At 50.1% G+C, this 14,919-nt stretch overlaps 1 protein-coding gene across 1 annotated transcript in view; it reads right to left on the bottom strand.

Moving 5' to 3' along the window:
- Positions 1 to 215: 215 nt before the first annotated feature.
- Positions 216 to 14,919, bottom strand: part of LOC144754095 (E3 ubiquitin-protein ligase TRIM39-like) — a 210,877-nt gene continuing 196,173 nt past the window's right edge. Inside the window, exon 6 of the mRNA XM_078641662.1 lies at positions 216 to 6,633. Within this exon, the coding sequence (XP_078497788.1) occupies positions 6,110 to 6,633 (524 nt within the window). The 3' untranslated portion in view covers positions 216 to 6,109. The remainder of the gene's footprint in view (positions 6,634 to 14,919) is intronic.

Consider the following 14,919-nt stretch of genomic DNA (forward strand, 5'->3'; position numbering starts at 1 on the left):
CAACAATAAAAATGTAAAGGTGCTGCAGGGATTCTGTCCAAAAACAGAACTAGCTATAGTGTCTCACTTGCTCTCCTACTCACTCACAGAGAAACAAGTGATTAGACACCGGAGAACACAACACTCCCAGATCTCTCAGGAATCGCGGTAACAAGACACACCCTTTCGCTCGCACTCTTGTACTTGTCCACAATACGATTTGACAGAGACACAAACAAGTTTGAAATATTTATTTTAACTAACGTGCTCTAATATGCTGTATATGTGCCACAAGCAGAAAAAGCCATAATACAAATGCCGTCAGCATTGCAGATAGTCCATAAATCATGAATGGGGATGTAATTGTGAAAAGACAGTATAGCCTAACCGCCCTCCCCTTGCACAGGAATAGTATTATTATATATTAGAAGATCTCTGGGCTTTGTCTGCAGACCCCATACCTTAGCCTATTGAGAGTAGATCTACATCATAGTTGCTGTCTCACTCTTCTCCCTGGAAAGGTCCCATCTCCAAATGTGTGCTGCCTATTCGTGCATCCCAATAAGACCAAAGTACAGTGTCCCAAACCACAGCTGCATCAGCATGTTTTGTCTAGGTGCTAAGGCCTGGCCAGAACAAAATAACAAGGGGCATTGTTGTTCGACCGTGTCCACAATGTTCAGACAAACTCCCAGGAACCTGCAGAGTGTGAACACAGCGATGAGTTCTCATGCGAAAACGGCAATAGAAACAGTAGCAAAAATAAAAACTTATAGTAAAGTGCGCATAGCAGTGGGCATTCTGCAGCGTGCTCATGCCAACGTATTGAACACGACAATGTCCCCATGGGCACCTGACAAAGGCAACTTTATAAAAATGTAAAGGTAACTTTGGCGATTAAGGTTCCTGCTGGACTGGAGTATTCTACAAGGCGTATAAAGAAATGTTGGTGCCTCAGCTCCTGGAGGTGTTTGCTGAGGCACACTCCCCCATACCATGCGTGAGGTGGCCATCTCCCTGTTACTTAAAACTGGAAAGGACCCCCACCCACTGTTCGTTTTACTGTCCCATATCCCTCATTAATTTTGACAATAAGATCCTTGCCAAAATGCTTTCGTTGCGTCTTTCCCTAATAATGGTTCAAATCTTGTCTCCGGCACAGTCTGGGTTTATCCTGCATCGATCTACAGCTCTCACCCTTCGCACAGTCTTCTCCGTCATTAACCGTATAGAGCCCACCACACCAGCTGCAATTGCGTTACTGGGCGCAGAGAAGGCCTTCGATTCCCTTGAATGGCCCTTCCTTATGGCATCTCTTCGTAAACTTGGCCTCCCTTCTAACTTTATAGCTCTAATTGCCCTTCTATATTCATTCCCCACAGCCTGCCTGCGGGTTAATGGGTCCTTCTCTCCTCCCATCCACATTACACGTGGCACGCGTCAGGGATGTCCATTGATCGTTATCGCAATAGACCCCCTGGCCTGTCACCTCCAGGAAAAACACCTGTTCCGTGGCCTGCAGTTTCCAGCTGGTCCGCTCTTGATGTCCCTGTATGCGGACGATGTTTTGCTTTTCATACGCCACACTCAGACCAATCTTCTGCCGCTAATTGACAAGATTGAACGCTTCAGTTCTGTTTCAGGTCTTAAGATCAACTGGGGGAAATCGGTACTATTCCCCATCACGGAAGCAGCAGCGACTGATGGGGCAGAGTACCCCCTGCGAATGGACCGGGAGACCACTAAATACTTTGGGGTGCAACTGAACATAGACAAGGGCCAGGCCATACAGCTGAACTACGGGCCTGCTATTGACCAACTTATCTCGCAAATAGAAAGGTGGATACAGTTGACTCTCTCTATGGCCGGCCGTATCGCCCTCCTTAAGATGAAGGTACTGCCACATTTCCCCTACTATTTTCGTACCATGCGTATCCCGCTCACCAACGCGTTTTTTGCCCACTTATGCAGCCTCCTTATCCGATTGATATGGGCAGGCCGTAGACCAAGAGGGGCTTGGGAAACTCTTACCCTCCCATACATCCGAGGGGGATTCGCAGTCCCAGATCCTCAACTGTACTTTCTGGTAGCACCGGCACCAGAATACCAAACACCAAAACAGACAAGGAACTAGCTTCCCCGACTCCTCTGGCATCCCTACCCCCAAAGAGAGTCCCCCTTGATTGATGCACATGACATTCAGCCTCTGGCCACTACCTGTTGGGCCTGGCGTAAACTGAACCGATTATATGGCTCTGGCCCCCTTTACTGGCCCGCGCTTCCACTCGCCAATAAACCCCTTTTACCCTCTCACTACTGATAAAGGGGTGCTTGCCACTTTCACTAAGTTAGGGCACAACACCTTAGGGTCCTTCATCCCGGATGGCTTGGCGGGCAAACTGTCTAACTTGACACAGCTCCCTGGGCTCACTGATGTGGACTCCCTTAATGTGGCCCGACTTCAGGGGACGCTCCGCACTGCCTTTTCCACTTACCCTGCCTCTTATGATGACTTCCCCCACTCACTTTTCTCATAACCGACAACACTGGATCACATCTGGTCACAAAACTGTATAAGGCGTGCATGTCAGTCCGGGTGGGGCGGGATGACGGGGCCAGGCAAAGAACATGTCCTTGTGTGTCCAGAGGTTTTCAGGCAAAAATTTAAATGTAAAGATAACTTTGGTGATTAATGCTCCTGTAGGAAGGTGGAATCTGACTATATGGTTGCCCCCACTTTTTTCCTGGTGTTTTGATGGTTTTTGACTTAGTTTGGCTGGGGACCTGCTATTCAGGTGACCAGCCTATCTGCTTTCTCTTAAAAATGGATTCCATGCACATTAGGTACACTACAGGCTGGATTCTGGAGTGCCCTTATAAGTCCCTAGTACATGGTATACTATGTGCCCTGGGCATAGGTACCCCAGAGGTCTACCAGGGGCTGAAGCATGTATTGTGTCACCCCTGGACAGCCTTCCAAAATGACACCACAGGTCTGCTACTGCAGCCTGGGTAAGGTGGTGCATGCACCCCTTACTGTGATATAGGTTACCTATATCACTACAAATACACACACATATAAACCTATAAATCACTCCTATGGCAGGCCTTATCAATCCTGAAGGCAGAGTGCTTGGTTTTCATGTGAGAGGGTGCCCCTGCATGAGCAGAGATGCTCTGCAGCATTCGGAGTCAATCCTCTGATGCTGTTTGTGGTGCAGCCTGACCATATAATCTTAAGTGCATTATAGCCTCGTGGTAAATGCTAACTTTGGATTGGTCGTGTTTAGTGTCAAACACCTTGGAATCCCACACCGGTAACTGGTGTGGGAGTAGGATCCCACCCTTCTAGAGGGAAAGACATGACAGCACCGGTATACCCGGTACCAGCTTAACTGGGCATCATAAAATGGATGCTGCAGCCACAGACAAGAGTCTGACCTCCTGCTGCTGACAGAAACTCCGTCAGGGGAGGCCTGGACAACAGGTTTCCTGTCACAGGGAGGTGTAACCACCTCCCAGACAGAATGGTGTGTATTGGGGCTGGATGGGAGCATTCTCAGAGTGCTTTGAAGTCCTGCACTGGGGGCACATTTGGTGTCCCTGTGCATAGTTCAGTTCAAACCGAATGCAGGGGCTACCAGCCCCGGCTCTGGTGCGAAACTGGACAAAGGAAATGGGTGTAGCCACCCCTCCTTCCAAACCCTCCCATTGGTGGGTCCCCAGAGTTAGTCCAAGCCCTTCCTTAGGTATAAGTAAAGAACCCCAGTCCCTAAGACTTTAGATAGCCCTGGACGAAACTCTGAATGTAAATCCTGGACCTTTGATGCTCTACACAAGATTAGAGGACTGAAGAATCTCCCTTGGAGTCAAGGAGTGACTCCCATTCTTGGCAGGTATCAACAAAGCATCTGTCCGGTCTACATCGCTGAAGCTCCCACAGACTTTGCGCCACTAGAGGTGGATTTCCAGACTTCTCCGAGCCTGTCCTGAGTCCCCAGCAGGGCTGAGGCCCGTAGCGGTCATGGGTGATGTGCAACCGGAACCCCTGGACACCTTGCACATTTGCAAGTGCATCACTTTCCTGTTGACTCTCGAAGCTGTGCTTTGGGTTATTCATAGCCCAGACCCTGAGCAGAGAATCCACCGAAGATTGCTGGCCTACCCACTCCGAGTGAAACATGGGCAGCCATTTGTCCACTCGAGGTACCTTTGCGATCCCTTCTCCGTCGACTTGTGTGTCCCTGTGAAGGCAACTCTGTTTTCCTTTGGGCTTTCCTCATTGCTCCAGACGTGCCCTCGCTGGGTGAGTCCCTCAAACCTCGCTGGTCTGCACCGAAGCCTTTATTCTCTTCCTGCGTGGGGTGCTGTTGCCAGGGCTCGCTGTGTCCAATCTGGGCACCAACGCTGCAGCACTAGGCATCCTTTGTGGGACAGCTCGAATCCAGCTCCTGGTTGTCATTGACACCTCCTGGTCCTCATAGCTGAAGACGAGCTTCCCGTCAACTCACCTGAAGCACCCGACATTGGTGGGGATATGTCTATCGTGCCCCTGGTCACTGGCAAGTGACCCAGACTCTGTCCCCTCTGCTTTCAGGTTCTTCTCACCTTCGATCCAGGCTTAGATCTCTTTGGACACTTTGCATCTTCCCGGCAGCAGCACTCCTTTTGCCAGCTTCCATTGGAAACGACGCCGCGACCCAACACCATTTGGCACCTCTGCACCCAGCTCCCCTGGGTTAGGTAACTCGAGTACTCCGGTGCTCCCGTGGGTGCTATCCCTAGACACCTCTAAGTCCAAAAGTGCTTGCTTCTAGCATTCACCTAAGTGTCCTTAAACTTTAAAATTCCAACCGCGACTTTCCCCATAGAAGATACAGGGATTCGCGGCTGTGTTCTCACACTGCACGCATCCCCCGTGGGTCCCTTGTGTCACTACCTTGGGTGGTTCCTTGTGATCCAAGCACTTTGACAGGCTCTAGGCTTTGTGTCTAGTTCAGTTGTGGTTCTTATACCACTATTTTGGTATATGGTTAGGCTCGCCCCTCGGCATGTATTTGTGCTATTTTACTGTTATATTTGAAGTGTAACTTATGTGTTTTGACCTCTAGCCTCATAAAGAGACTAGGACGGTGTGTTTAGAAATGAATACATATATTTTATATAAATACCTGGTGTGGTTGCCTTTCATTTAGCCATTCAAGAGATTATAGACAAGTAAAACAAGCTGCTTTACATTCCTTCACGACTTAGCCTGAAGGCTGCTCTCCATAGTTACCACTAGGATAGCTTTCAATAAAGGTTGTCTTTAACCTATCATCAATAAGGGGTTGTTTGGACTGGTACAAGGTGCCACTAAAACTAGTGGACAGCATATACCAGGTCAACTTCTCACAGCTCCTGCTTGAGAGAGACACAAGGACGTTCTGCAAAGAATATGTCCCTGTGTGTCCAGAGATCTTCAGGCAAAAATAAAAAATGTAAAGGTAACTTTGGCGATTAATGCTTCTGCTTGAGAGAGATCTGAGTGTTATCCAGTGGCAGTTTTCACTCAAAATAAAGTTTCATAGAGGATTAAGACGCCTGCTGCAAAGAACATGTCCTTGTGTGTCTGTAAGTGTTAAGGCAACAATAAAAATGGAAAGGTAACTTTAGTGATTTTTGTTGTAAAGATGCATATGCCACCCACATGCACCCTAGCACACTACCCACATGCATCCCACCAACACACACCTTATAACAACACACCACATCATGCCACTGCCCCTTGTCACTGCACTAGACACCGGGTTTGCAGTACGGAGCACAGCAGCCACACTGCTCTACAACATACCTTAGAAACATTGCCAAAGCCAACAGCTGTGGCTAAAGACTTATAAGTACCCAAAGGTGAGACCTATTGGCTATGCCAATGCTTGTTTAATTCTGCAGAGACTTTATCTTATGTTATGATGTTAGGTGCATGATTCACAGCAACTATTGTCCACCCTTGTTTTAAAATCTACAAGGAAAAGAGATACATAGTTTCACTGAGGCTTCTGGTTGTCATGGAAACAGGTGAGAGGGTCATTGTGAAGGTTCTTTGGAATGTTGGGGTTTAAACTGTGGGTGGCAGTTAAGGTGGGGGGGCTCACACCAGCCTCATCTCCGCTCCTCCACAGAGCAGGAAGATCGGGAAGAGCCTCTGTGTGAAGGGGGCCTGCGGGAAGGAGTAGAGAAGCTCCATGGAGTCAGCATTGTACAGGGACAGCCGCCCCCCCTCGTAGTCCAGATACACCCCCAGCTTCAGGGGCTCCTCACGAGGGGTCAGAGGGGTCCAAGGGGAGGTGAGAGCCCAGTACAGACCCCTCCCACCCTGCACAGCCCAGACTCCCTCCTCAGGTGACCATGGGAGCCCGCCCTTCCTTTCCACAGACTCTGCTGCGACCCCCACATTCCAAACCACATCCCACCCGTCCCCCTCCTGCAGCAGCTGCACCTCCCAGTAATGTCTGCCGGAGGTGAACCCCTCGCTCCCCAACACACAGGGGAAGACAGTGAATCTCTTGGGGGTGTCCGGCAGGGTCTGTGCTGTGTCCGTGTATCTCACTCGTCTCCGCCCCTCAGACAGGTGGAGGCGAGGCTGAGCCGTGTCAGGATCCAGAGTCACCATCGCTGCAGAGAAGAAATTCACAATTAGAGATTTAATGACACAAAGAAAGGCTGTAATTACTGCTTCTGTTTTACATATGATTAATTTACACAACACCTGGAAGGAGCATGCGCGCTAGAGACCGTGCGGCACTAGACCGCTCACTAGACTAAAGAGCGCAGCACTAGACTGCTCACTACACTAAAGCACACGGCATTAGACCGCTCACTACACTAAAGCGCACAACACTAGACTGCTCACTACACTAAAGCACGCAGCACTAGACTGCTCACTACCCTAAAGCGTGCAGCACTAGACAGCTCACTACACTAAAGCGTGCGGCACTAGACTGCTCACTACACTAAAGCGTGCAGCATTACACTGCACACTAAACTAAAGAGCGCTGCACTAGACTGCTCACTACACTAAAGCATACGGCATTAGACCGCTCACTACACTAAAGCGCACAACACTAGACTGCTCACTACACTAAAGCACGCGGCACTAGACTGCTCACTACACTAAAGCACGCGGCACTAGACTGCTCACTACCCTAAAGTGTGCAGCACTAGACAGCTCACTACACTAAAGCGTGCGGCACTAGACTGCTCACTACACTAAAGCACGCGGCACTAGACTGCTCACTACACTAAAGCACGCGGCACTAGACTGCTCACTACACTAAAGCGTGCGGCACTAGACTGATCACTACACTAAGGAGCGCTGCACTAGACTGCTCACTACACTAAAGAGCGCTGCACTAGACAACTCACTACACTAAAGCGCGCAGCACTAGACTGCTCACTACACTAAAGCGCATGGCACTAGACTGCTCACTACACTAAAGCGCGCAGCACTAGACTGCTCACTACACTAAAGTGCGCAGCACTAGACTGCTCACTACACTAAAGCGTGCGGCACTAGACTGCTCACTACACTAAAGCACGCGGCACTAGACTGCTCACTACACTAAAGCGTGCGGCACTAGACTGATCACTACACTAAGGAGCGCAGCACTAGACTGCTCACTACACTAAAGAGCGCTGCACTAGACAACTCAGTACACTAAAGTGCGCAGCACTAGACTGCTCACTACACTAAAGCGCGCAGCACTAGACTGCTCACTACACTAAAGCGCGCAGCACTAGACTGCTCACTACACTAAAGCGCGCGGCACTAGACTGCTCACTACACTAAAGCACGCAGCATTACACTGCACACTAAACTAAAGCGCGCAGCACTAGACTGCTCACTACACTAAAGCGCGCAGCACTAGACTGCTCACTACACTAAAGCGCGCGGCACTAGACTGCTCACTACACTAAAGCACGCAGCATTACACTGCACACTAAACTAAAGCGCGCAGCACTAGACCGCTCACTACACTAAAGCGCGCAGCACTAGACTGCTCACTACACTAAAGCGCGCAGCACTAGACTGCTCACTACACTAAAGCACGCAGCACTAGACTGCTCACTACACTAAAGCACGCTGCACTAGACTGCTCACAACACTAAAGCCCGCAGCACCGTCCTGTCAGAAACACTACAGGGGCCAGGCCAGAATATCTCACTGAACTCCACTGCCCTGTAGAAACACTACAGGGGCGGAGCCAGAATATCTCACTGAACTCCACCATCCTGTAGAAACACTACAGGGGCTGAGCCAGAATCTCACTGAACTCCACCACCCTGTAGAAACACTACAGGGGCTGAGCAAGAATATCTCACTGAACTCCACCGTCCTGTCAGAAACACTACAGGGGCGGAGCCAGAATATCTCACTGAACTCCACCGTCCTGTAGAAACACTATAGGGGCCGAGCAAGAATATCTCACTGAACTCCACCGCCCTGTAGAAACACTACAGGGCCTGAGCCAGAATATCTCACTGAACTCCACCGCCCTGTGAGAAACACTACAGGCGCTGAACCAGAATATCTCACTGAACTCCACCACCCTGTCAAACACTACAGGGGCTGGGCCAGAATATCTTACTGAACTCCACCGCCCTGTAGAAACACTACAGGGGCTGAACCAGAATATCTCACTGAACTCCCCCACCCTGGCAAACACTACTGGGGCTGGGCCAGAATATCTTACTGAACTCCACCGCCCTGTAGAAACACTACAGGGGCTGAACCAGAATATCTCACTGAACTCCACCACCCTGTCAAACACTACAGGGGCTGGGCCAGAATATCTTACTGAACTCCACCGCCCTGTAGAAACACTACAGGGGCTGAGCCAGAATATGTCACTGAAGTCCACCGCACTTTCAGAAACACTACAGGGGCTGAGCCAAAACAGCTCACTGAACTCCACCGCCCTGTAGAAACACTACAGGGGCTGAGCCAGAATATCTCACTGAACTCCACCGTCCGGTCAGAAACACTACAGGGGCTGAGCCAGAATATCTCACTGAAGTCCAACACCCTGCCAGAAGCCACAGTCCAAAGATTCCTATTTCCAGTTTTGTGTCAACACTAATTTGAAAAAAAAAAGAACTTTCTGCCCAACTGATATTCCAAGTGACACAGCATAACCACGTGCAGCATAACCACGTGCAGCATAACCACGTGCAGCATAACCACGTGCAGCATAACCACGTGCAGCATAACCACGTGCAGCATAACCACGTGCAGCATTACCACGTGCAGCATTACCACGTGCAGCATTACCACGTGCAGGATTACCACGTGCAGGATTACCACGTGCAGGATTACCACGTGCAGGATTACCACGTGCAGGATTACCACGTGCAGGATTACCACGTGCAGGATTACCACGTGCAGTATTACCACGTGCAGTATTACCACGTGCAGTATTACCACGTGCAGGATTACCACGTGCAGGATTACCACGTGCAGGATTACCACGTGCAGGATTACCACGTGCAGGATTACCACGTGCAGGATTACCACGTGCAGGATTACCACGTGCAGGATTACCACGTGCAGGATTACCACGTGCAGTATTACCACGTGCAGTATTACCACGTGCAGTATTACCACGTGCAGTATTACCACGTGCAGTATTACCACGTGCAGTATTACCACGTGCAGTATTACCACGTGCAGTATTACCACGTGCAGCATTACCACGTGCAGCATTACCACATGCAGTATTACCACATGCAGTATTACCACATGCAGTATTACCACATGCAGTATTACCACATGCAGTATTACCACATGCAGTATTACCACATGCAGTATTACCACATGCAGGATTACCACATGCAGGATTACCACATGCAGTATTACCACATGCAGTATTACCACGTGCAGTATTACCATGTACAGTATTAGCACATGCCGTTCCACTCAACCAGATATTACAGGGGACACAATCCACTTTGGCCGAAATTACAGAAATTGTAGCTGGAAAATGACAAACAGAATTCAGGAATAATCTTCAGAAATCAGTGCAGCAGTACGCAATTGTTGTCTTGTGTTGTGTGTGTGCGTGCATGGCATGAGTGCATATGTGCATGATGCAACGGGCATAACTGTGAGTGCATCGTGTGAGTGTAGACTGTGAGGGAAGATCTTATAAACTGTGTGTGTAATAGGTCAGTGTAGGAGCATGCGCTAGGTCAGTGTAGTCGCATGCGCTCGGTCAGTGTAGGTGCATGCGCTCGGTCAGTGTAGGTGCATGCGCTCGGTCAGTGTAGGTGCATGCGCTAGGTCAGTGTAGGTGCATGCGCTAGGTCAGTGTAGGTGCATGCGCTAGGTCAGTGTAGGTGCATGTGCTAGGTCAGTGTAGGTGCATGCGCTAGGTCAGTGTAGGTGCATGCGCTAGGTCAGTGTAGGTGCATGCGCTAGGTCAGTGTAGGTGCATGCGCTAGGTCAGTGTAGGTGCATGCGCTAGGTCAGTGTAGGAGCATGCGCTAGGTCAGTTAAGATGCATGTGCTAGGTCGGTGTAGGTGCATGCGCTAGGTCAGTGTAGGTGCATGCGCTAGGTCAGTGTAGGTGCATGCGCTAGGTCAGTGTAGATGCATGTGCTGGGTCAGTGTAGGTGCATGTGCTAGGTCAGTGTAGATGCATATGCTAGGTCAGTGTAGATGCATGTGCTAGGTCAGTGTAGGTGCATGTGCTAGGTCAGTGTAGGTGCATGTGCTAGGTCAGTGTAGGTGCATGTGCTAGGTCAGTGTAGGTGCATGCGTTAGGTCAGTGTAACTCCATGCACTAGGTCAGTGTGGCTCCATGCGCTAGGTCAGCGTAGATGCACGTGCTAGGTCAGTGTAGCTCCATGCGCTAGGTCAGTGTAGATATATGTCCTAAGTCAGCGTAGCCCATGCGCTAGGTCAGTGTAGATGCATGCGCTAGGTCAGTGTAGATGCATGCGCTGGGTCAGTGTAGATGCATGCGCTAGGTCAGTGTAGGTGCATGCGCTAGGTCAGTGTAGATGCATGTGCTAGGTCAGTGTAGGTGCATGCGCTAGGTCAGTGTAGGTGCATGCGCTAGGTCAGTGTAGGTGCATGTGCTAGGTCAGTGTAGGTGCATGCGCTAGGTCAGTGTAGGTGCATGCGCTAGGTCAGTGTAGATGCATGCGCTACGTCAGTGTAGGTGCATGTGCTAGGTCAGTGTAGGTGCATGCGCTAGGTCAGTGTGGCTCCATGCGGTAGGTCAGTGTAGGTGCATGCGCTAGGTCAGCGTCGATGCATGCGCTAGGTCAGTGTAGATGCATGCGCTAGGTCAGTGTAGATGCATGCGCTGGGTCAGTGTAGGTGCATGCGCTAGGTCAGTGTAGGTGCATGCGCTAGGTCAGTGTAGATGCATGTGCTAGGTCAGTGTAGGTGCATGCGCTAGGTCAGTGTAGGTGCATGCGCTAGGTCAGTGTAGGTGCATGTGCTAGGTCAGTGTAGGTGCATGCGCTAGGTCAGTGTAGATGCATGTGCTGGGTCAGTGTAGATGCATGCGCTGGGTCAGTGTAGATGCATGCGCTGGGTCAGTGTAGATGCATGCGCTAGGTCAGTGTAGGTGCATGCGCTAGGTCAGTGTAGATGCATGTGCTAGGTCAGTGTAGGTGCATGCGCTAGGTCAGTGTAGGTGCATGCGCTAGGTCAGTGTAGGTGCATGTGCTAGGTCAGTGTAGGTGCATGCGCTAGGTCAGTGTAGGTGCATGCGCTAGGTCAGTGTAGATGCATGCGCTACGTCAGTGTAGGTGCATGTGCTAGGTCAGTGTAGGTGCATGCGCTAGGTCAGTGTGGCTCCATGCGGTAGGTCAGTGTAGGTGCATGCGCTAGGTCAGCGTCGATGCATGCGCTAGGTCAGTGTAGATGCATGCGCTAGGTCAGTGTAGATGCATGCGCTAGGTCAGTGTAGATGCATGCGCTAGGTCAGTGTAGATGCATGCGCTAGGTCAGTGTAGATGCATGTGCTAGGTCAGTGTAGATGCATGCGCTAGGTCAGTGTAGATGCATGCACTAGGTCAGTGTAGATACATGTGCTAGGTCAGTGTAGATACATGTGCTAGGTCAGTGTAGATACATGTGCTAGGTCAGTGTAGATACATGTGCTAGGTCAGTGTAGCTCCATGCGCTAGGTCAGTGTAGATGCATGCATTATTTAAGTGTAGGTGCATGTGCTAGGTCAGTGTAGGTGCATGCGCTAGGTCAGTGTAGGTGCATGCGTTAGGTCAGTGTAGGTGCATGTGCTAGGTCAGTGTAGATACATGTGCTAGGTCAGTGTAGGTGCATGTGCTAGGTCAGTGTAGATACATGTGCTAGGTCAGTGTAGGTGCATGTGCTAGGTCAGTGTAGATGCATGCATTATTTAAGTGTAGGTGCATGTGCTAGGTCAGCGTAGATGCATGCGCTAGGTCAGTGTAGATGCATGTGCTAGGTCAGTGTAGGTGCATGTGCTAGGTCAGTGTAGGTGCATGTGCTAGGTCAGTGTAGGTGCATGCATTAGGTCAGTGTAGGTGCATGTGCTAGGTCAGTGTAGGTGCATGTGCTAGGTCAGTGTAGGTGCATGTGCTAGGTCAGTGTAGATGCATGCATTATTTAAGTGTAGGTGCATGTGCTAGGTCAGCGTAGATGCATGCGCTAGGTCAGTGTAGATGCATGTGCTAGGCCAGTGTAGGTGCATGTGCTAGGTCAGTGTAGGTGCATGTGCTAGGTCAGTGTAGGTGCATGCATTAGGTCAGTGTAGGTGCATGTGCTAGGTCAGTGTAGGTGCATGCATTAGGTCAGTGTAGGTGCATGTGCTAGGTCAGTGTAGGTGCATGTGCTAGGTCAGTGTAGGTGCATGTGCTAGGTCAGTGTAGATGCATGTGCTAGGTCAGTGTAGGTGCATGTGCTAGGTCAGTGTAGGTGCATGTGCTAGGTCAGTGTAGGTGCATGTGCTAGGTCAGTGTAGGTGCATGCATTAGGTCAGTGTAGGTGCATGTGCTAGGTCAGTGTAGGTGCATGTGCTAGGTCAGTGTAGGTGCATGTGCTAGGTCAGTGTAGATACATGTGCTAGGTCAGCGTAGGTGCATGTGCTAGGTCAGTGTAGATGCATGCATTATTTAAGTGTAGGTGCATGTGCTAGGTCAGCGTAGATGCATGCGCTAGGTCAGTGTAGATGCATGCGCTAGGTCAGTGTAGGTGCATGTGCTAGGTCAGTGTAGATACATGTGCTAGGTCAGTGTAGGTGCATGTGCTAGGTCAGTGTAGATGCATGCATTATTTAAGTGTAGGTGCATGTGCTAGGTCAGCGTAGATGCATGCGCTAGGTCAGTGTAGATGCATGCGCTAGGTCAGTGTAGATGCATGCGCTAGGTCAGTGTAGATGCATGCGCTAGGTCAGTGTAGATGCATGCGCTAGGTCAGTGTAGGTGCATGTGCTAGGTCAGTGTAGATGCATGCATTATTTAAGTGTAGGTGCATGTGCTAGGTCAGCGTAGATGCATGCGCTAGGTCAGTGTAGATGCATGTGCTAGGTCAGTGTAGGTGCATGTGCTAGGTCAGTGTAGGTGCATGCATTAGGTCAGTGTAGGTGCATGTGCTAGGTCAGTGTAGGTGCATGTGCTAGGTCAGTGTAGATGCATGCATTATTTAAGTGTAGGTGCATGTGCTAGGTCAGCGTAGATGCATGCGCTAGGTCAGTGTAGATGCATGTGCTAGGCCAGTGTAGGTGCATGTGCTAGGTCAGTGTAGATGCATGTGCTAGGTCAGTGTAGGTGCATGTGCTAGGTCAGTGTAGGTGCATGCATTAGGTCAGTGTAGGTGCATGTGCTAGGTCAGTGTAGGTGCATGTGCTAGGTCAGTGTAGGTGCATGTGCTAGGTCAGTGTAGGTGCATGTGCTAGGTCAGTGTAGATGCATGTGCTAGGTCAGTGTAGGTGCATGTGCTAGGTCAGTGTAGGTGCATGTGCTAGGTCAGTGTAGATGCATGTGCTAGGTCAGTGTAGGTGCATGTGCTAGGTCAGTGTAGGTGCATGTGCTAGGTCAGTGTAGGTGCATGTGCTAGGTCAGTGTAGGTGCATGTGCTAGGTCAGTGTAGGTGCATGCGTTAGGTCAGTGTAGGTGCATGTGTTAGGTCAGTGTAGGTGCATGTGCTAGGTCAGTGTAGGTGCATGTGCTAGGTCAGTGTAGGTGCATGTGCTAGGTCAGTGTAGATACATGTGCTAGGTCAGTGTAGGTGCATGTGCTAGGTCAGTGTAGATACATGTGCTAGGTCAGTGTAGATACATGTGCTAGGTCAGTGTAGATGCATGCATTATTTAAGTGTAGGTGCATGTGCTAGGTCAGCGTAGATGCATGCGCTAGGTCAGTGTAGATGCATGCGCTAGGTCAGTGTAGGTGCATGTGCTAGGTCAGTGTAGATACATGTGCTAGGTCAGTGTAGGTGCATGTGCTAGGTCAGTGTAGATGCATGCATTATTTAAGTGTAGGTGCATGTGCTAGGTCAGCGTAGATGCATGCGCTAGGTCAGTGTAGATGCATGCGCTAGGTCAGTGTAGATGCATGCGCTAGGTCAGTGTAGATACATGCGCTAGGTCAGTGTAGGTGCATGTGCTAGGTCAGTGTAGGTGCATGTGCTAGGTCAGTGTAGGTGCATGTGCTAGGTCAGTGTAGATACATGTGCTAGGTCAGTGTAGGTGCATGTGATAGGTCAGTGTAGATACATGTGCTAGGTCAGTGTAGGTGCATGCGCTAGGTCAGTGTAGATACATGTGCTAGGTCAGTGTAGGTGCATGTGCTAGGTCAGTGTAGGTGCATGTGCTAGGTCAGTGTAGGTGCATGTGCTAGGTCAGTGTAGGTGCATGCATTAGGTCAGTGTAGGTGCATGTGCTAGGTCAGTGTAGGTGCATGTGCTAG

Source organism: Lissotriton helveticus, chromosome 5_1 (genome assembly GCF_964261635.1).
Source record: "Lissotriton helveticus chromosome 5_1, aLisHel1.1, whole genome shotgun sequence".
Classification (NCBI taxonomy): Eukaryota; Metazoa; Chordata; class Amphibia; order Caudata; family Salamandridae; genus Lissotriton; species Lissotriton helveticus.